At 38.9% G+C, this 20,156-nt stretch overlaps 3 protein-coding genes across 6 annotated transcripts in view; 1 reads left to right on the top strand and 2 right to left on the bottom strand.

Annotated features, from left to right (window-relative positions):
• The window catches only part of nckap5l (NCK-associated protein 5-like), a 31,435-nt gene extending 30,029 nt beyond the window's left edge, over positions 1-1,406 (top strand). For all 4 annotated transcript variants that reach the window (XM_038721844.1, XM_038721842.1, XM_038721845.1 and 1 more), the window contains exon 13: positions 110-1,406. In XM_038721844.1, coding sequence (XP_038577772.1) covers positions 110-370 — 261 coding nt within the window. In that variant the 3' untranslated portion in view covers positions 371-1,406. The remainder of the gene's footprint in view (positions 1-109) is intronic.
• Positions 1,407-2,187: 781 nt separating this feature from the next.
• On the bottom strand, positions 2,188-8,984 carry tegt (testis enhanced gene transcript (BAX inhibitor 1)). Its single transcript, XM_038721847.1, has 10 exons — positions 8,830-8,984; positions 7,641-7,750; positions 7,442-7,550; positions 6,037-6,157; positions 5,877-5,925; positions 5,571-5,668; positions 5,327-5,406; positions 5,130-5,230; positions 4,763-4,838; positions 2,188-3,132 (listed from the first exon to the last, which is right to left on the bottom strand). Exons 2-10 carry the CDS (start codon positions 7,694-7,696, stop codon positions 3,109-3,111), a joined length of 714 nt encoding a protein of 237 aa, XP_038577775.1. The 5' UTR covers positions 7,697-7,750; positions 8,830-8,984; the 3' UTR covers positions 2,188-3,108.
• A 1,078-nt stretch (positions 8,985-10,062) lies between these two features.
• ctdsp2 (CTD (carboxy-terminal domain, RNA polymerase II, polypeptide A) small phosphatase 2) lies at positions 10,063-19,632 on the bottom strand. Its single transcript, XM_038721846.1, has 7 exons — positions 18,969-19,632; positions 16,194-16,357; positions 14,796-14,897; positions 14,312-14,368; positions 13,587-13,679; positions 12,680-12,865; positions 10,063-11,880 (listed from the first exon to the last, which is right to left on the bottom strand). Exons 1-7 carry the CDS (start codon positions 19,027-19,029, stop codon positions 11,755-11,757), a joined length of 789 nt encoding a protein of 262 aa, XP_038577774.1. The 5' UTR covers positions 19,030-19,632; the 3' UTR covers positions 10,063-11,754.
• Positions 19,633-20,156: the final 524 nt, after the last annotated feature.

The raw sequence follows: 20,156 nt of genomic DNA, 5'->3' as shown, positions 1-20,156 counted from the left end.
GATTCACAGTTGGATGGTTTCTGTAACCTACTTTTTTTTGCACCTGAAGGCGTTACATAAGATGAAACACATGACCTAAAATGTTTCCCACCTCTGTGCATCCTTTCAGAGCGTGAAGGCCGGCGGTCCCTCCTCCAGCCGGGCGGCTGACCCAGGCAGCCTGCCCGTCCCTGCCCAGTCGGGGCTTAGCCGCAGGGGAAAGAATCGCACTCCCAGCGTCCCCGAGGTGAGCCGGGAGGCCGGACTGGAGCTGCTCAGGGAGCGGCCGGAGGAAGCCCTCTCCCCAAGCCGCCCTCAGGTCCTGGAGACCCCCGAGTCTCTCAGCGATTCTCTGTACGACAGTCTGTCATCCTGCGGCAGCCAAGGATGATCCAGCCAAGGATGGGGGAGGAAGGAGAGGACTGGATGCTCATCTAGTCCGCAGACAATAAGACCTAACACCGCTCTGAACGCATCTCCTGGTTGCTGGCTGTACTGTGATGCCGCTGCTGACCCGCCGCCACCTTGTGAGGAAAAGAAACTGTGCCCCGTTGGTCGCAAGAGTATTGTGGTGATGCCGTCTCATCAGCTGTTCCTCTGTTGCAACTGGAAAGATGGATCGATAAGACTTCTCCTCAGGATTCCCAATAAACATGAAGCCAAAAGCCACCCCAGATAGTATACGTTGTTCACTTTTTCACAATCAGACTTGACTGCGGACACTTCTCTTTAATTCTTCATGTATACAGGACTACAAAAACGCATGGCTAAGCTAATGATTAGCACAAAAGTCGTCACTCCTGGTTGTTACTCAGCAACCTGTCTTTTGTTTTGTTTTTCTCTGATCTTTGTTGTGTCCGTCAAGGAAGCAGTGAAGCGCTGATCATTTAAATTGCTGACGTACTGTATCAATACATCCGTTCTGTTATTGGTTTCATTTCACCATATAATGTACTGAGAGAAAGGAAAAAAAACAAACACATGGAGCTCTTTTAAAAAAGGAAAAAAAACTGAATGTTCATGTCTGTGATTCTTTATCGCTAAACTCATGCATCACAATTTTAAATGTATAAACGATTTTATTGATCATGTTGATATTGTTTTGCGACCAAGGAAGGTTGTCGGAATATGTCTGTTTTTAAATCATAAAACATTTAAAGGTAATATACCAGCAATAATAACATAGATAAAGAGAAATGGCTACACTATTCAATGAAAATGTATTTCTATTATTTATTTATTTTTAAATGTTTGCAGTCATCATTTTTTTTTTTTGTAATCTTTCTGTGAAAATTGCAGTCTCCTCGCTTAGTAGATTATGTTCATATCTTGTATTTCGACATCTGTTGCTGTTCATTCCCTAGCCAATAGAGGTCCTATGTACCTACTGCCGTTTTTCAACTTTCTAATTAAAATGTTTTGATTTAGTTCTTTGTGGTAATAGTTATTTTGGCCAGTAGAATCAATTAGTCATACAGTAGGTAGGAAGAGCACTTACCAAACTGTCTTCAAATGTAGTAGTACTCTCCAAGACCGGTAAACACACTTTAATGTGTAAAATTCCCTTTTAATACTTGTGGTCGACATTTCAGAGGGAAATATTCAGTGGTCGAAGTATTCAGATCTTTCACTTGTGTAAAAGTAGTAATACTTACTAGTAAAAATCCTCTTAAGTAAAAGTAACAAGATTTTACATACAAAATGTGTCATTGTTAGATTAAACAACCAAATAATTGGTAAAAAGGTCAAATTAACTTTGTAATGTATCAATAAATATAATATTACACTCTCAAGGGGCCAATACTTTTAATACTCCTAGTACAATTTGCTAATGATAAACTAAAAGTACTTTCACTTAAGTCAGTATTTTCATCGTCAATTCATCTTATGATTGTTTGTTAACCACTTCATCTATGAAATGTCAAAATAATACAAATTCTTAGTGCTCAACACGACATCCTCAAATTGTCTTGTTGGACCAAAAGTCCAAAAATTTAAATGTTGAGAATGACAATAAACCACATTAAATCCACACATTTGAGAAGCTGGAACATTTGGCATCTTTGCTATAAAAATGATCAATCAATATTTTCAGGTCTAAACATTTTAAATATAGAAGTATTACTTGTAATTGAGTATTTTTGCAGGTATTAACTATTTTTACTAGCATTTTCAACAGTGAAGGCAGGCAAGATCACCTTATTTCAATATGTTCAACACATTTATTTGAGCAAATGTATCAAATTATTAGTTTCAATTTTACATGAATAAAATAAATTCTTCACAGTATACACTTTCGAAAAATCGTAAGGTTAACATCATATCATTTGGTAAACTAATTTCTAGACAACAGATATTAAGAGGAAATTTACACTGGGAGAGGTCTGAATAATTTGCCTGTCTGAGTTGAAAATGTGGACAGATGGCTCAGACTCCAGCCAATCAGTCAAGACAGCCAAAAGTCCAAAATCCTGACCACCGAGTCCGTCTGAATCAGTTTGTATAGCTCCAGACAGGCTTCCATGGTTAGTATTACCAGGCTTCACCATTCTTACTCAAAATGTTGGTCACAAAACAAAATCAAATCAAAAATCAGTCAAAATCATGGGACACCATATGTTGTGACACTCCACTAAAGAGAACCAAGGGAAAACTATAAATAAGCAAATCAACGTCTGAAATTACATAATTTTAAATAAAACACTGATCAACTCAGAAGCTCACCTGACCCACTAAAAAAAACAAAAAAGGAGCCTATCATGTCATTAATTTATGGCACTAAATAACAGTAATGAAATATGAATGAAAATCCTCATTAAGTGTTGCTCAGCTTCTGGGAGTCTCCATAGGGCAACGCTCCCCTCTACAGGCCAAGCATGTTCACTGCAGCATTAGTCTATTCTCCAACCACAGCCATGATGGGACTAGCATTAGTTTACTATGAACTTACATTCAACCCTTGTTGTAAGTTTTAAAAAATAAATCAAAGAAGTGTTCAGTAATATAAGACCACAGAGGAGTTAATTCGATAAATGAAGACAGAAAGTGAAAAGCACCAAATGCGTTGCAAATTGTGCCTTGTCTGACAGATTGTTGTTTTTTTTCCATTTCCAGACACTCAAACTTTCTTTACTTCTTTTCCTTCTTCTTGTCCTGAAAAAAGGGACAAATAATCACAATTATAAGACAAAGAATTCAATGTAGTGGTATCAAGCCATGCAGACACATACGGTTAAACAGTATGTGCTGATAGTTAAAGTAAAAGTAAAGTTAAGGTGAAAGTAAAAAGTCCTGCATTCAAAATCTTACTGAAGCAAAAGTGCTCAAGTACTATCAGTAAAATGTACTTCAAAAAGTAAAAGTGCTTTGTCTGACTGATATTATGTGACACTCGATTGTCAATACTGAAGCATCAATGTGTAAGCAGCGTTTTACTGTTCTGAGGGTCATCTATTAAATCTTCCATTTTTTCTCTAATAATTACTGTTTTTGTGAAATATCTGATATTTTTATGTGTTTTGGGGCTCAAAGGTTATTAAATAAAACCATGTGAGAGGTTTAGAGGGGAATTGTCTCTTTGGTGGAACTGTTAACAACTCAAATATAACTGCAACATGAGGAGGATAGTACAGCAAAATTGTACATAGGCACAGCACTTAAATGTAGTTGGTTACTTTCCATCACAAAATACTTTTTGCTTCACAAGGAACCATTGCTTTGGTCAAATGTAATTATTCAGATGTCTGTTGATTATTATTATTATTATTATTATTATTATCCACAGTAATTAGAACAAGTTTCTGCATATGTTGCTGTTGGGTTATTCAAATGTCATTTGCTTTTTCATTGTTTTGTGCACCACAACCTAAATTCCCCTTTCCACCATTGCACTGGGGCGGTGGCAGAAGTCTCAGATATCTCAAAACCTAAGCAAACAAAACCAAAAGTATCTGCATGGCTGGATTCTACTAGAGCTGAATGAGAAAACATGTTGTTTTTGCTGTGATTTGGGTGAGCCACCCATTTATTATTAATTAAACCAGGATTTTATTCTACAGAATTGTTAAAAACAGTAAAATGCATTGAAGACAATTTATTTTAACCAGCCTTTCTTGTAGAAACATTAAACAGTTGAGGCTGCAATATCCTATACTTTGTTATTGTCAACAAATCCCATTAAAACAACAAAACCAACAATGTGTTAGTCCGTCTCTCAATACTTTCTGACTTCCCTACCCCATCCATGGCACTCAGCTTAAAGCCCACTGATTCCTACTGAAGAGATAAGTCTTTAAAAAAAGGTCACAAATATAGTTTAATTTTAAAAAAAGAAATATCCTAAAACATCTGGACAACGTAGTTTTTAGTTTAGTTTTTTCACTAAACAGGAGTAAATAATGCATTTGTTTGGAACTATTTTCAGTTGTGTGTTTGGTGTATTGGTGAGTATCTCCGGCAGCAGGATGGGTGTATGTGGGATCGAATCAAAATAAACTACAATGTTGATGTTCATCATAACGAAGGAACATGTCGCCCAGTGTAACAGCGTTACTAACTGATGTGTTTTTAAATCAGATCACAAACAGAGGTTAACAGTTCCATTAGAATAAGGAATATGATATACCAGGCTTTCGATGCACAAAATACTTGTTGGTAGGATAAATTTCTTGTATGTTTTTGTCTTTTCATTGGGTTTGTTGACAAGAAAAATATAGAACACGACCAGACTTATGCATTAACGTTTTTTTTTTTTTTAAAAAGGATAAGGCAATAAACTCCGTACCTTATCATTCATGGCAAGGATGACCATCAGTTTCCTGAAGATGGTGATGAAATCAAGAAACAAGTCCACACAGTGCCTTCAAAAAACAAACGTTTGTTTCAGAATCTTACATATGCTTTTGAGAAGAAAAACATGTCTAAAATAAATTCAGTTCATTCAATAATTCAGCTGTAAAATGTATGCATTTACCATGTACTGACTGAACCTCTGTGAAATTGAAAGTGAAATTTATTCGAGCCACTCTTTATCTCTCTCATTATCAGGAACAGATGCTAAGCTGTTCACCTCCCTGTGGGATGATGTATTTGCATGGTATTTGGTTTTGAGAAGCCGACAGATAAAAGGCTCGTATGGAGTTTTGACTCACCAGACATAGTCCTTGTCTCCATTCTCTGCCTTCTCAATGATGAGCTGAGTGTCAAACAGGACAAAGCCGCACATGATGAGCAGCCCGAGGTACATGTGTGCCTGTTAGAAAAGATAAAGAGGAAGATACACACATTTAGAGCACATTAATGCACACAGCTGATCAAACGTTCACTGAGATATGGTTGGTTCAGCTACCTTAAACATCATCACAGATCCAAAGAACATGTTCATCACAGACATCAGGAAAAGGAGGGTAAGGCCGGACATCAGCGTGCCTGAGAAGAATGAGGGAAGCAGCATGTATGGGTTAATTACACAAGTGGACTGTTTGATGGCCAGAAGGTGTATGTTATATAAAGTTTTAAGTGTGTTTGTGTTGTATGATAAATGGTTGAGAAAAGAAGTATACAGCGTCACAACGTTAATAAACTGCCTTTACCTCCAAGGAACAGATAGCTCCTGCGTTTGGCATAGACAGCGCTGAGAGTGAAGCAAATGAAAATTGCAGAGGTTCCCATGAAAGCCGTCACAATGATGCTGATGAGAAACAAACCAGAGCAAACAATAAGTTTTCAATAAATACATAATTTTAATTAGATGTGTACAGACAAACAGCAACCAATGATTACATAATACTCTCTCTCATTGCCGTTTTAAAATCAATGTTTCGTGGTTTTAATGTTTAACTTCTATTCAGCTAGCTGCTTATGCACAGATGTTAAACACTGAGTAACCTTTCACATACCTCGGATTGACGGCGATGACAAAGTCCAGTGTGGGGCCAAGGCCGACACCTGGAGAGGAAGAGAGGAATGCAAACATGGGCTTAACTTAACAAAGTCAATTCTGATCACATGCAAAGCAACACTTTTAATTGTAGCATGTCCATAAAGTCAACACTTTACCTGTGAGGAAGGCAAATCCTGCGAGGATAGCCAGTCTCTTCTTCTCTGTCTCTGGGTTGTGTGGTGTCATGGCGAGCCAAAACATCATCCCCAGGGAGCCGAGCACAGACAGTATGCCGCCCTGAGAACAAGGGCACGGGGGTGACGATAGGGCAGGAAAATTGTCACTTTGATATTTACCACTAATTTAGGGTGTTGAAAACAGCAACATCCCAATATCTGTAAATTTCTCAATACAGTAGGTTGAATATCCCTGTAGCAACAGGATCACCATAAGATGTTAAGATAAGACAGAAAACATCCAACAAGTTTTGTCTTATCTTATGGTGATTCTGACTCAAATCAAAGACCTGTGATACATTTTAAATGCGCCCACAGTGCCCTGATATACCAGAGAACGTACTGGCACTGGTGTAGCAGACAAAGGAGCAAATTTAGTGCAGTCATTGTATTGCGTATTGTATTGTCATTGTATTGCGTATTGTATTGTGTTTATCTGTATATGTATTTATCTATAATACATTCAGTATCTTCTAAAACTGGTAATCCCAAAATTACAAAGGGAAATCCTGGTAGCAACGTTCAAGTATTAGGCTGCAGAATATCCTACACATGCAGTCTGTTGTCACATGAAACACGGACAGAGGTAGATTAGCAACAAAGTCTGTGCTCAGTGGCCGAGTGGTGACAATGCTCACTGTAAATTACCACAGAACTTAAACTTCACAAAAGACAGTGACTTCAGGTTTTCCCGCTGTGTTTTAAAGTGGATGCAGGTCCATCTCATCAAACATAAAGGCCACCTCTGCTAAAATCATAAAACTAATAAATGCTGAAATAAATCATTAATCTTCAGGAAAGAATGGCTGCTATATTTCACAGCAAATGGCACTCATTAAATTGGTGTGTCAATTGTTTGGGTCATCTACTAATCAAATGAAACATGAAGTTGCACTGGGATACACTGGACATGGATTAATACAAGCTTTAAATTGCTCAGTATTGTGTAATTGTTTTATTGTTAAAACACATTTATCTGCAACCACCAGATTACTAAACTTAAAAATAAGGCTAGATTAGGTAGGATAAAGTATTCCTGTCAGCACTTTGTTTAAGGGCACAATTTGCATTGTTGTAAAGGATCAACTTTTAAACTGGGGTGGCTGTGGCTCAGGGGGTAGAGCGGGTTGCCTGTTAATCAAAAAATCGGTGGTTCAATCCCCGGCTCCTCCAGGCTGCATGTCGAAGTGTCTTTGGGCAAGATACTGAGCTCTGAATTGCCTCTGGTGGCTGGCTGTTCCACCAGTGTGTGAATGGTGAATGCAACGTGGCGTAAAAGCGCTTTGAGTGGTCGCAAAGGCTAGAAAGGCGCTATACAAATACGGTGCATTATCATTATTATTACCTGAAAGAGGCGGGTGACGACATGGACGTAGGAGCCAGTTGCAGCCACAAACATACAAACTGCCAAGCTTGAGTACACATTCTTCAAGTGCACCTGTGTGGAATGAGATCTGCAAAAAAAAAAAAAAAACATTACAGTGCTGGGTGATGGAAACTTGAAGTACAAGACTGACATACCAATCCACTGCATGCTTACGTACATTTGGGAAAACTTGAGGAGAGCATCAAAGTTGATGTTGCGGTCAAACACGTTCATGATTGAACTAGGAATAGAGATCTGAAGGTGATTCTTGAACAGACGATGTCTCCTCTGAACAGAAACAGCACATGATTACACTTAAACTCCACTTTTACAGTCAAAATGTAAATTATTTTACAACCACAACTGTGGGCATGCAGCATTCACAGATAAGCAAGGGTACAATCACTTGTTAATCAGTAATGGAAAGCAGCTAAATTTACCAAAGTAACATTACTCAACTTAAATACTTTACTTTTATTTGTATTGTATGCAACTTTATACATATACTCTACATTACAGAGGGAACTAGTGTACCTTTTTAATAGACTACATTTATTTAACAGCTATAACTACTTTTAAGATTTTATATACAACACACAAGATTAGTTTATAAAATATGATAAACTGCTGTTATAGCATCAGTATAACATCAATATAAATGGTTCAATAATCTAATAATATAACACTGTCAGGGACCATTCTACATAATGATTACTTTTATTTTATTTTGCTGCTAACATTTCTGTACTTTTAACTTAAGTACATTTTTGAATAGAGTAAAAAAAAAGGTAATGTGGTATCGCTAGTTACTTTAACTTAGGCTAGCGCTGAGTACATAATCTGAATACTGCTTTCACCAGCGATACACACGCGTGTTGCACATCAGAGGTGCGTACTTTAGTTAGAGGAGGTCTTGCATCATTTAATTACACAACAGGTTAACCAGCTAGGTTAAATGTCAAGCGTTCAGTAACGTTACCATAATTACGCTTAACAAGCTTTCTGATAACAAGCTATCAATTCGTGATATAGCAGTTGTTAAGCTAACATTAGCTGGCAACAAAAACACTTAGGTTAACTCGTGAATAAATATGTTGTTTAAACTAGGGCACGGCAGTCCAGCAATTGTCAGGCGGCCAATATTTGTGTTTTGACGCATGAGACTATCATATTAATAGCCAACGTTGCTAACCAGTGAGTTAATACGGGCGTTAAAATGAGCAGCTTGCCTAGCTAACGCTTGCTCGTCTGTTAACACAATTCGACGACTCGTTCATTCTTCCGTAGATTAAGCTGGTAATATTACAGCAAACATTGACACCGCACACCGAGGACATAAGCACACTATGCTAACATAAAGTACATACCTCTTTCTCTCTGCTCCTAGTGCCTTTCTTCTTCCTGCTCTTCTGTTACTTTTATTTTTTTCAACAAAACCGTACGTGTCAGTCAGCTCACATGATGTCACCATGAAAACGCCCAGAAATGTTGTAGTCCCGATTCTGAAAATAAACGCTATATATATTTTTAAATATTTAAATACACTAGGTTATGGGCATAAATAAACAAGTCGGATATTTTATAATTACTGTAAGTTAAACCGAATTTATTATTACGAGTCATTCGCCATAGAAGCTTTATATTAAAAAGACACTTCCTGGTGTCACCGAATAATGTCCCCGGTACACCTAAAATGGCCGACTCTTAAATATAGCTGCACCATTAGCTGCCAACGGCTACTAGCAAAGCAACAATAAATGTTTGTTTGTTTTGTTTATAAGCTTTAACGTTGGATATTTGCTACGAATATACCGTTTAATAAACACTATGAAACAAAGACTCGAATGTCTCTACCACATGTTTCTGATCAAATAAATAATAAATGCAGGGCTGACGCAAATTAATGCTCAGGAGTGCGAAGGAGTTGATATCAGCCGTTTTTCAACGGGCGACCATATTTTCATTTAAAGATAATTTACATAAGCGTATTTTTCTGTTTAGACTTATAATGTTGGTTATGAAAAATAAATGTATGTTTAACTAGTATCTGATAGTGGTGGAAGAAGTATCCTTCAGTAAAAGTGGACCAATGTCAATATATTATAGGCCTTTTAATTAAGTACAAAAGTATTAATAAGGAAATGTATCCAAAAGTAAATGTACATGTGGAATAGTCCTTGTCATATTTAATAATAATTGCTTACTTTACTTTTTAACTGTTAAGTGTATCATATCTTTATATAAAATCTAAAAAGTAACTAGTAACTGTAGCTGACTTTGGTATGGTCCCTCTGAAATGTAGCAACAATGCAAGTACTCAAGAACTATACCTTACAGAAATTCCACCACAGTACACGTTAAAAATATAAAATTTAAAATAAAATCTTGAGTGAACAAGGTTTGGATGTTTGTTTGCAAGTAGTACTGACATTTGAGTAGAACATGATCCTGCAGTATGTCTTTCAAACCAAAAAGATTTAAGGATTTTTAAAAAGATACTTTATTGTTGTATCGGAGGACATAGAGCAAAAGCAATTTCATACTTTCAGAAGAGATGTGTCATTTAGTGTCACCACGGAGAAAAATAAATACAAATACAGTATTGTATAATACCAATTTTTATTTTAAAATAAAATCTGGTAGCACCTTGTCTGTTAGAGTTTTGGTCAGATCAGGTAGACAAAATGAGTTTTTGATTTATTCTGATACACAAAGACAAATTGTGACTGTCTAAACAAATACTTTTGGTCATCACAACTGGTACAATTTCATTGTCATATTTTACAAGTTAACATGCAGGCAATAATTGCATCAGAAATTAAACATCATAGAAAAACCACATTACCCAGGAAACATACCCCCACAAAATATCTGTTGTACTGAATTTAAAATGAGAAAAAGGTGTTCTTTCTTGATTGAATCTTGTCTTTACTTGTTAATGGTTTATTTGATTTAACTGCTTAAGTTTTTGAATTATCCAAGAACTTTGACAGCAAAATGTATGTTATTTAGGCACAAATAAAACAGTTAAACACAAGGCCAGCCTCAAAGTAGGCAAGTAGATTAGAATACAAAATGTTAAGCATTAAGAAATACTGGACATTACAGGTTTTTGGCCAATAAATATAGAAAAAAACGCTCACACTATGCTAATATTTTTTTTGATATTTTCAAGTGTTGCACTGCAAGTACCACAGCCACATGGCATTACACTTGCCCTTGACAGTGTTTTCTCACGCTCAGCATGACACATCAGACTGTGTAGGCCTGCAAATCTCTTTTCAGGCAGAACACAATTCTCTGTCCGAATTTCAAAGGCACAGTTTTTACTTTCAGCACTGTCAATATAAAACAAGTGCAAGTTGTATGTCATATAGTAATAAAAGAAAAACATAGTAACAAATTATTGAACCTTGACTGAAAACTGTGGCATTTCTGGCCGTCCTATGTGCCATCATATTCCAGTGTGTCTGCTTTCAACGAACCGTCAAAGACAAGATTTCACCCTGTTTACTTAACTTATAACCAATATATCAAATATCAATCTGACTACTAATGACGTACTGTATATTTGTATGTTTTGTAGAAATTGTGTTTATAGTAAAAGTATAAGGAAAATACACTTTTTTTGCTGCTCATTTACAGGTAAATAAGGCTACAGTAATGTTTACATCTGCTGAATGCAATTATTGACTGGCTACTTAGGAGGTACTGTCCATGTAATTACAGAACTGGGTTGCATAGAAGAACCATGTTCACTGTTTAAAAATAGATTTCCTTATAAAACAACCTATAAAAAAGAAATCATTAAATGTATAAAATCTGGTGAAAATTTAAAAAAAGAGCTGATAGTTTTTTTTTCTTTGTTGTTCCTTAAAAAGGCACAATAATAAAAAAAGAACATGTCCAAAAGTCAAGTCAGGGCAGGCAGCCTTCTGCTTTGGCAAAAGAACCCCTTTAATATTCATATAAACTGGAGTGATTGTGATGGGACTGCTTTGGTTATTGTTTCCCGCTCGTTCTCATAGTGGTTGTCAAAAATGTCAGCACTGAGGTTCAGAGGAAAGGCCTCAGATTGCAATCTATAGTTTCAGTTGAGTCAAACACATTGTGTTTTCCAGGCTTGGAATTTCCTTAACCCCATGATAATACAATTTTCTAAACTGAGGATTTTGTGCAGAGGCTAGAAGAACAGCGTCTGAATACTCTAGTATCTAATCCCGATATATGGTTCTATTGTAGTTGAAGACAAGCTGGAGTTCAAACAGGAGCTGAGCTGGTCCATTGAGAGCTTAATGTCCACGAAGCTGGTCCAGCCCGGTGTAAACATTATCAACTTGACTAAGTTCTTCGAACACAGGCAGAAGGTTGAGCAGTTCAGAGTCGTCCACGTCGTCGAACCATGACACCACAGGGACCTGACGAAAACAAGCAATCACTCAAAAACTGCTGGCTTTTATGAACCATGGATAAAATTAAATAAAAATCACATATTGTATAAACTGCACCTGGCGCATACAGTTCCGGACCAAAGCTGTGTTTTAATACATATTTAACCAGAGGTGTACAAATTTTAATCAGTCCTAAATGTGCAGTGTACATTTCTGTAAATCCGGATTATAACTGAAACAATTTGTCAATAAGAGAAAATTAATTGGAAACTAACAGCCAAAAATTCTCTGTTTTCAGCTTCTCAAATGACAGGTTCTGCTGCTTTTCTTCATCATATATGATAATAAACTGAATGTCTTTGGGTTTTGGGCTCAGGGAAATTTCAGGGCATTTGTCAATCATTTGTTCCATAGCAAATATAAAACAATAAATCAAGTAAATTACCTGCAGATTTCTCATTGATTGCAATAATCATTAGTTGCAGCCATAATGAAACTAGGAATCTATTCTAATTCATTTAACTAATTGTAGTAGTTTGACAACTACTTAAATTCTGTAAGTAATGTGTGATTTATCATTTTGTAAGAGCTAATCTCATATTGCCAGACCTCCAGCATCTCGGGGAAAATAAGATTTAGGCTTTAGTTTAAACAAGTTATCGTTTGCATGAGTTTCTTGTCCCACGGTGTTCCCACCATTTTCCCCAGGCCTCCATAAGCTTGAGGTCTAAGAGCAGGTGCCACGACTTTTGAACAACGGATATCAATATTATTCATCACAATTGTCAAAGCTATTTGCAACACAAAGAGACAGATCAAAACTCACAGCATTATTAGGGTGGAAGATGTAGGAGGCAGGAGAGTTGTCCAGGATGAGGGTTTTGTGGAGGTCTCTGCCCAGGCGGCTCAAATCTTTGACATAGCAGCCCTGGTGGAATACGCAAGATTCCCGGAATAACCGGGTTCGGAATACACCACATTGATCCAGCAGGTCCGTCACCGGGTCTGCGTACTGATGGAGGTGAGGGGGTGTGGGGAGCAGGTGGGGGAAAAGCAGGGATTTGTAAGGCAAATAGCTAAGAAATAGCATCACACATCTAAAATCTGCTCATCTGGATTAGGTTACACTAGCCATTCGTAAATCCATTCCTAAATTTTGAGTCTGTAGTTCTAAGGTACTGCTTGTCGAACGCGGGGTTTACTAAACTGGGCTGCACCAATAAAACTTAAGGAATCATTGTAGCATCACAAGCTGTAACATAGATAGTTATCAAGTGTAAGTCAGACATGTCGACCCACAATATGTCCTCTTTATCTTGAATGTAACCAGGTCAAATGTTAGCAGGCTAAAACTTGTCAGTTCAGATAGCTCCCTAGCAGTTACACCTGGTACTTTATATATGTAAATATTTAGTAACAACTATCTAGTGTGTGCGGTGCAACACATTTAAATTTAGTTACGCGTATATCACCACTAACTAATCCCTTGTAAGTTTTTGAACTTACAAATAGCTGGTGCAATGAGCAAGGAAACAAATTATGGCTTTAAACATGAGGAGGGTGTCTACTAAGGTGACTAACACCATGTCAAGTAGCTGCTATCACTGTAAAAGGAGAACTAAAAAAGGCGAGAGAAAGCAGAACAACATCTGATAGATCAGACATTACAAGAAACAACATATACTTTGTGCTGAATAATATGAAGATCTATTTCAGGGTCTGATGTAAAGTACCTTTGCGAGACTGGCTGTAAACAGCACACATTCAAACAACTCTCCCATTCTCTGCAGGAACTCATCCACATACGGCCTCTTCAGCACATACACCTGTGAAACAAATAGGCCATCAGGAAACAGTCTGACTTACAGGACTATGTAACTGTCACTTCAATAAATGTGTACCATCAACTTATTATTCCCATCTGATTGCTGCTAATGGCCAGTTCCTGAAACAAGTAATCAAGAATAGGCCGTGCCAGTGTTAACCAGCCTATCCTGGATTACTTGAACCAGGCAGAGGCCCCCAGAGGATCGCGTACTAGCACATGGGGTCCCAGGAATCACATTTCTCAGTTAATTACATTTCCACATGTCCAATAGTGAGAAGCTCTACAGCCAAGTTGAACAAATTGTCCAGTACACTGTGCTATTTGAGCAAGTTTTTTAACATCTTCACAGAGGCAGTAATATGTACTGTATCACTTATTCATGATATTTTAGATGAACTCAACAGAAATGATTCATTTTCTTGCTGATGCATCCACTTCCACTTACGACTCCCTGTTCAACATCTGGTCAGTAGAGGGCTCCGTTCGCCTGTCATAGCAAACCCTGGCTGATCAGTTACAAGACCCATCCCTTTTCAGCTCAGCAACCGCTGCAAACACATCAACATACATACACAAACACACAGCCCCCCCCTCCCCTCTACAGCAAACACACAGCACACAGTAGTTTACCTGGTGTGTGGTCCCCTCTATCTCCACAGGCACGATGAAGTCTGCATTACTAATAGGCTGCAGGGAAGAACACAGAGGGAGATGGTTGGCATGCTCATTCACATGAGCTGCGCTGTGTACATTCACATGGCGTTACATAACTGAACATTTAGAAACAGACTTCACGTTGCTGCCATAAATCACAGTAAAAAAGCCAACACAAACAGAAAATAATACACTGTATGTTCCTCAAATACATGTGACTGTTTTAGTGAAGAAAGCCTGCTACGGAATAATAAACAATCACAGAAGAAGAAGACCAATGCACCAATGCTACAAGCTGCCATCACATGTATCGACATCACATCATTGAATCTGAAGAAGCTTTCACTCAAACTGATGTAACATCACAAGTCAAACAACAATACCAAACATACTGAAATGAGGCAAATGCTAGTGTTGACATAAAGAAGCTTATTTAGTGATTAAATGACTGATGGCGTACCTTGAATGAGCTGTGCACTAGGGTCTCATCCAGGTCTATGACCACACATATCTTCCCTTGGTCCTGGGCCTCTACCTCAGGCAGGAGACTGGGTTCATATTGCTAAGGTGACACACAAAAACTTGTTTTAATGGTATTGTCCTACACACACCTATATCATTTGTCTTGTCTGTGCTGTGTTTATAGCTACGGGACATGATTAGTCCTGATAGTACAGTGATTCATATGAAAATCAGACCTTGGCAATTTGATTTTCCCTCTGGGAAATTAGATAAGACTCTTAAGAGGGGCATATATGTGTGGGTGGCTGAAGGAGTGGGCTTCGTTATTTACTGTAACAGCTTCTATGTTGCCTATCTTTAGGATTAGCATATTTATTCTTCCATTATACTTCCCAAACGCATCTCTACAGGCATTCAACTGCAGGGAGAGCACATTACCTTATATGAGCTAATTTTTAGAAATCCAGTTTTCTCCTTTTATTAATTTTGGTTCATCCTCTGATCTTTATGAGCACAATCAAACTAACTTCAATTATTAATATATTACATAACGTAAATAGCTTATCCATCGAGGAAGGCATATTAAGATTGAGAAACATAATATCCATGAGCAAAAACAATCTTCTTTCATCAACTAAACAATAAACCCAATGCAACACAACCCTATTGACGCAAACGTATAATTTGGTTTCATTTCGGTGGGAGCCTGGCAGACAATATCCAGGCCTTACAGATGCTGCTTCCTGTTTGCTCCTGATGCTAGAGGACACACCTCAATGTGAACAAACATGGCATCTCATTAAAATGCCCCTTACATGCTACTGAAGCTCTAATCAGGCTGACAGCATTCACCAGCATGGCCATCCGTGTGCAGCAGGCCCTCAAGGCTTTATTTTTTCTCCACCTCAGCAATTACGAAGCACACAATACACCATTCTCTGCTCGCTCTCGACCGTCTGCCTGAAGGATTGATAGTCTCTCTGTCGTTCTTATCTTCCTTGGGGGATCAAGTGTGAACATCAAAGTGATTCCATATCCGCAGACAGTTGCGGTTAGCTTTCAAGACGTTCAGAGCAGGTGCAGCAGCGGTTTTAGTGTGCAGTTGTAAAACAAATAAAATAACGCTTGAAGACAATAATAAGCACATTTTTACGACAGTGTGTTTAGTTTATTCCTACAGATGGCCAAACTTTTTAAACGCCTTCTATTTTTTGGCAAGCAGTGTGTGTGTGTGTGTGTGTGTGTGTGTGTGTGTGTGTGTGTGTGTGTGTGTGTGTGTGTGTGTGTGCGTGCGTCAAGGAAGTAAAATCATAAATAAACAAAAATAAAGGCAGGGCTGAACTGAGGTCTTCGAATTGTTTTCGGTGGTGTGAAATATTACGAAGAACAGTGTTACCTTGACAACAGTCCCATTTTCCTGTGACTCCAGCAAGGCCTGCTGGGAAGGTGGTGGCGTTGGTGGTGGCGGTTTGGGGCCATCCTGAGCTTGGAGGCAACAGAAGAGTGCTTTGAAGATGTTACAACTCCGAGGCTGTTTCAGGGCAGACCGGCTCACCTGGCCTGTTTCGCACAGAGAAAGAAGGACTTTCATGAGAAAACCAAGCAAAACTCCATGTAGTCGACACGGAAATATAAAGTAGGGGGCTTGAATTACACGCCACAATTCACGTCAGGTACACATAATCTAATGTTTTTTTATTCCACACACAAAAAAATCTTGATACAAACAATACAGGAATTAAAATACCTGGGGGGGTTGTTGTTTATTGAAATCAATCACATATTAATCCATAAAGGAAATTCAGCATAATTAGGAATAAGCTACTTGTAAAGAATGAGCTTCTCCTTTCTAAAAGGCACCGTCCATCTGTCTATAGTAATGGCACAGCCCGCACATGAAATCTGTTTTTAATGCGCCTTCCTCTGCTGCTGCTGCTGCTGCTGGAAATGGCTGGTACATGTTATATAATCACAGAGGGCGGGAAAACCCACACTTTTCGGCAGTACCTTCAACCGAAAACACAGACAGAAAACATTCCAACCATTTTAAACTCCAGGACATTTCAGGGCTGTCTGAAGCTAGCCAGAACAGCCTGACAAGACAGCCAGGCAGTCAGTGAGCCGGACAAGCAGTCACACCTCAGTGCTCTGTGCAGGTCTTTGATCAGCCACTGTAACGGTGAGCGTCCTGGCCCCATAGGAGTAGCCGTGGAGAAAGAAAGGGAGAAAAAAAAAAAACATTCCTTCAAGTCCCCTCTAGTGTGTTTCGTGTGAGGACTTGCAAACAATGCAGGATTAATACCATCAATACACTTTCATTACAGACTGTAAACACTCTCAGTCCTTCTTAGAGATAAGAACAGTTGATACACAAAGTCATGAAAGTGTGCCAGCCAACTGTACGCTAGCACATTTACACATTTGTTTCTTACAATCCACAGTGTTCACGCTGACCCTCTGAAGACATAATGCAGACCCACCAATGTCCATGTTACACAACACCATGTTTGAGAGACAAAGGAAACCGGAGCGTGATTTGGTAATTCCTCAGATGTCCTTCATTAGTCTAGCCCCCCCAACCCCCCTGAATTTATTAAGATACAATAATCAATACAATCCACTTGATTTGTATCCCATTAACAAGGATCCTGTCAGTATAAGTCAGCCAATTGATTTCCCACAGGACAACAGTATATTCATGTATGACATAACACATACACTACATCTCCCCTGCATGTAAAAGGATAGAAAAACAGCAGCAGATTAGTCCTACAGACAAATCCACCACTTCATTACACATGCAAGACAAAAAGCAACAAAAAAAAACCCCACTGTGGACATGTTGAATTATATTTTGTACACACACTTGACTTGACACACTTGCAGGTACTGATGCGGTGCAAAAAGCACCGCATCAGTACCTGCACTCATGCAATATGCACGAGATTAACACTCAAGTAGTGAGCCTGAATCAATGAGGGAAGCCTCTTTCAAGACCAAGGGAAGCTTGCAAACAACGGAATCTTTGAAACGGCGCTACAATGGGCGTGTGCAGAGGGGTGTGTTTGTGCATTCCGCTGTCAACACCGCGGCACCTGGTATACAGCCCTCTTGTTAATCAACAGCCACTCTGGTCCTCCTTTACACCCACCAGCTTATAAATGCATTATGATTCAACACAGAACCTGTGCTGTTTGTTTGTGCAGTGAAATAATAATGTGGGAACAGTGCAGCAGCCTTCCTTTAATGCTACAGCAGCGCAGTCCCCCCCCCACAAAATAAAAAATAAATAAAAATGAACAAAACACCACACCATAGTTTTTAAATGAGCAAAACAGCTTGGTTTACACTGAACTGTGGTGCTGCCTGTGGTGACAGACGGGCTGCTCATGCTGTACCTGGAAGAACACTGTAGTAGGACATGGGATGGTGCCAAACAAGCTGGAACCTGATCGACATAAATACACGGCAGTTTTTTTGGAGGGGGGGGGGGGTCTGGCCACGATCAACCAGCAGCACTAAATGAAGAAGAACTGAGCGATGATCACAACACCACATGTTAAGAAGCGACAACAGATTTTTGCACAAAAAGAGCACACGCGGCAAAAAAAAAGACAAAAAAACAGGATCAACAATAGCCAAGCTCCAGATGGCAAACCTGGTGCGTAATGGAGACTGTGAACTTATAGTTGACCTTATATTCGATTCAATAACAACTTAAAGCAAGGTGAGCTACATAATAATCTCGCCCTCTGAGTGCTGGATGTTGTTCAGTCTTATATGTTTATTCTAACAGTTGTGTGCTTTATGATCTGCAGGTGATCGATGGAATGAAAAAAAAAAAAAAAACTAAGGTTGCAGCTTCCGTTCAAAATATATTCAGCAAATAAGCACATTGTGGTGTATCAGGCTCCGTCGCTTTAATTTACACACACATTTTATTTCATGTGATTTGATCTAAATATTACTGATTTGCTTCGTTTAAAAAAAGGGGGGTAGTGCGACTCGAACCGCGCTCAACCAGCGTCCGCAGCGCTCAACTGTCAAATGGGCGCACTACAGGCTCTCAATAACACCCGGATCATTCTTCTGAAGATAATCAAATAATACCGCACCACGGGAGGCAAATATTATAACACTGAAAAAGCATATAAACACAGGCCCATCTCACCTGTTTTCGGTGACACTTGAACGTCTTCTTTCTGCACTTGGGTGATAACAGAACTTTCCATCTGACAATCACGGAGCCCTCAAAATCCTCAAATCCTGTCCCCGAGCACTGATGGGCATCCCTCATTGGGTTTTATTGACAAATAGACTCAAGTATTCGCCGAGGTAACTCTTGTCATCCGCCTCAGTTACAAATCCCCGATGAGAGTAGGATTTATCTTGTTCCTGGGTTTCTTTATTCCCCCACCGCCGCCGCTCTTCTTCTTCTTCTTCTTGTTCTTCTTTCGGAGGTCCGCCTGGGGAGGGGGCAAGGCACTTTGGATATGTTTTTTTGCAGGCTATTTGAGAATGTCAGCCCCGTCGTCTCGGGTTTACCGCGACTATTACTGGTAATATCGCTGAGCAGCCCCCCTCACCCGTCGCTGCGAAGTCTTCACTCTTGCACCAACAACATGGAGAATCCAGGCGAGAGAAGGAAAACAACCGAGGAAATGGGGCAAGGGAGGGCGGTTTCAAGCCCCCCCTTACTACAGATAAACAACATCGCCAGAAATGCCTTTAAGGGCGACGGAAAACACCGGGAATCGTTCACTACAGTCGGGTCCGACACAAGTGAACAGATTCCCGTGTGGAGTTAAATGTAAAATATGAGTTTTGTTGTTATCCGAGGCTTTGTTTTTCTACGGTTGGGACTCCGAGGGCGCCTTGAAACCGTCTCTTCTCCCTGATTGGACGCCAGGGAGGAGGGGCGTGGTCAAGGCATTCCTCCCAGTCCTGCACGCTCCGCAGCGAATACATTCCAGCGCTGCTCGTTCAGATGAGCTCACATTGTTTGTACATTATTATTTTATAAAATAAACAAACAAATGCAACCTAATTAGCATATAAATAAAGACAGACGTGTGTCCTTTCTCTAAAATTGTAAGCTAGGACGTCATTTTGTAGTTTAAAACGTTTGTTTTCTTTTATTTTTTTTAATAGCCTATTTTTATTGTTTACAAGTTTTGTTTGTGTTCTGCATTTTTTGTGTGTTTTTTTTGTTCAACTTCATTAAACGTATCAGAAGAGGTAGAGATTGTGATGCTATTAAATTTCAGTCATAATAATTCAGTTATCCACGCCCAAAATAATGTAAATCATCTTTACCTGCGATGTTTGTGCTTGGCAATATTTTATAAGCCTAAAATTC

Source organism: Micropterus salmoides, unplaced genomic scaffold, assembly GCF_014851395.1.
Source record: "Micropterus salmoides isolate LMB-PRFRI ecotype aquatic unplaced genomic scaffold, ASM1485139v1 Ms_hic_scaffold_16, whole genome shotgun sequence".
Taxonomy (NCBI): domain Eukaryota; kingdom Metazoa; phylum Chordata; class Actinopteri; order Centrarchiformes; family Centrarchidae; genus Micropterus; species Micropterus salmoides.
The sequence above is the reverse complement of the archived record's forward strand: the minus strand, read 5'-3'. Positions and strand labels throughout refer to the sequence as shown.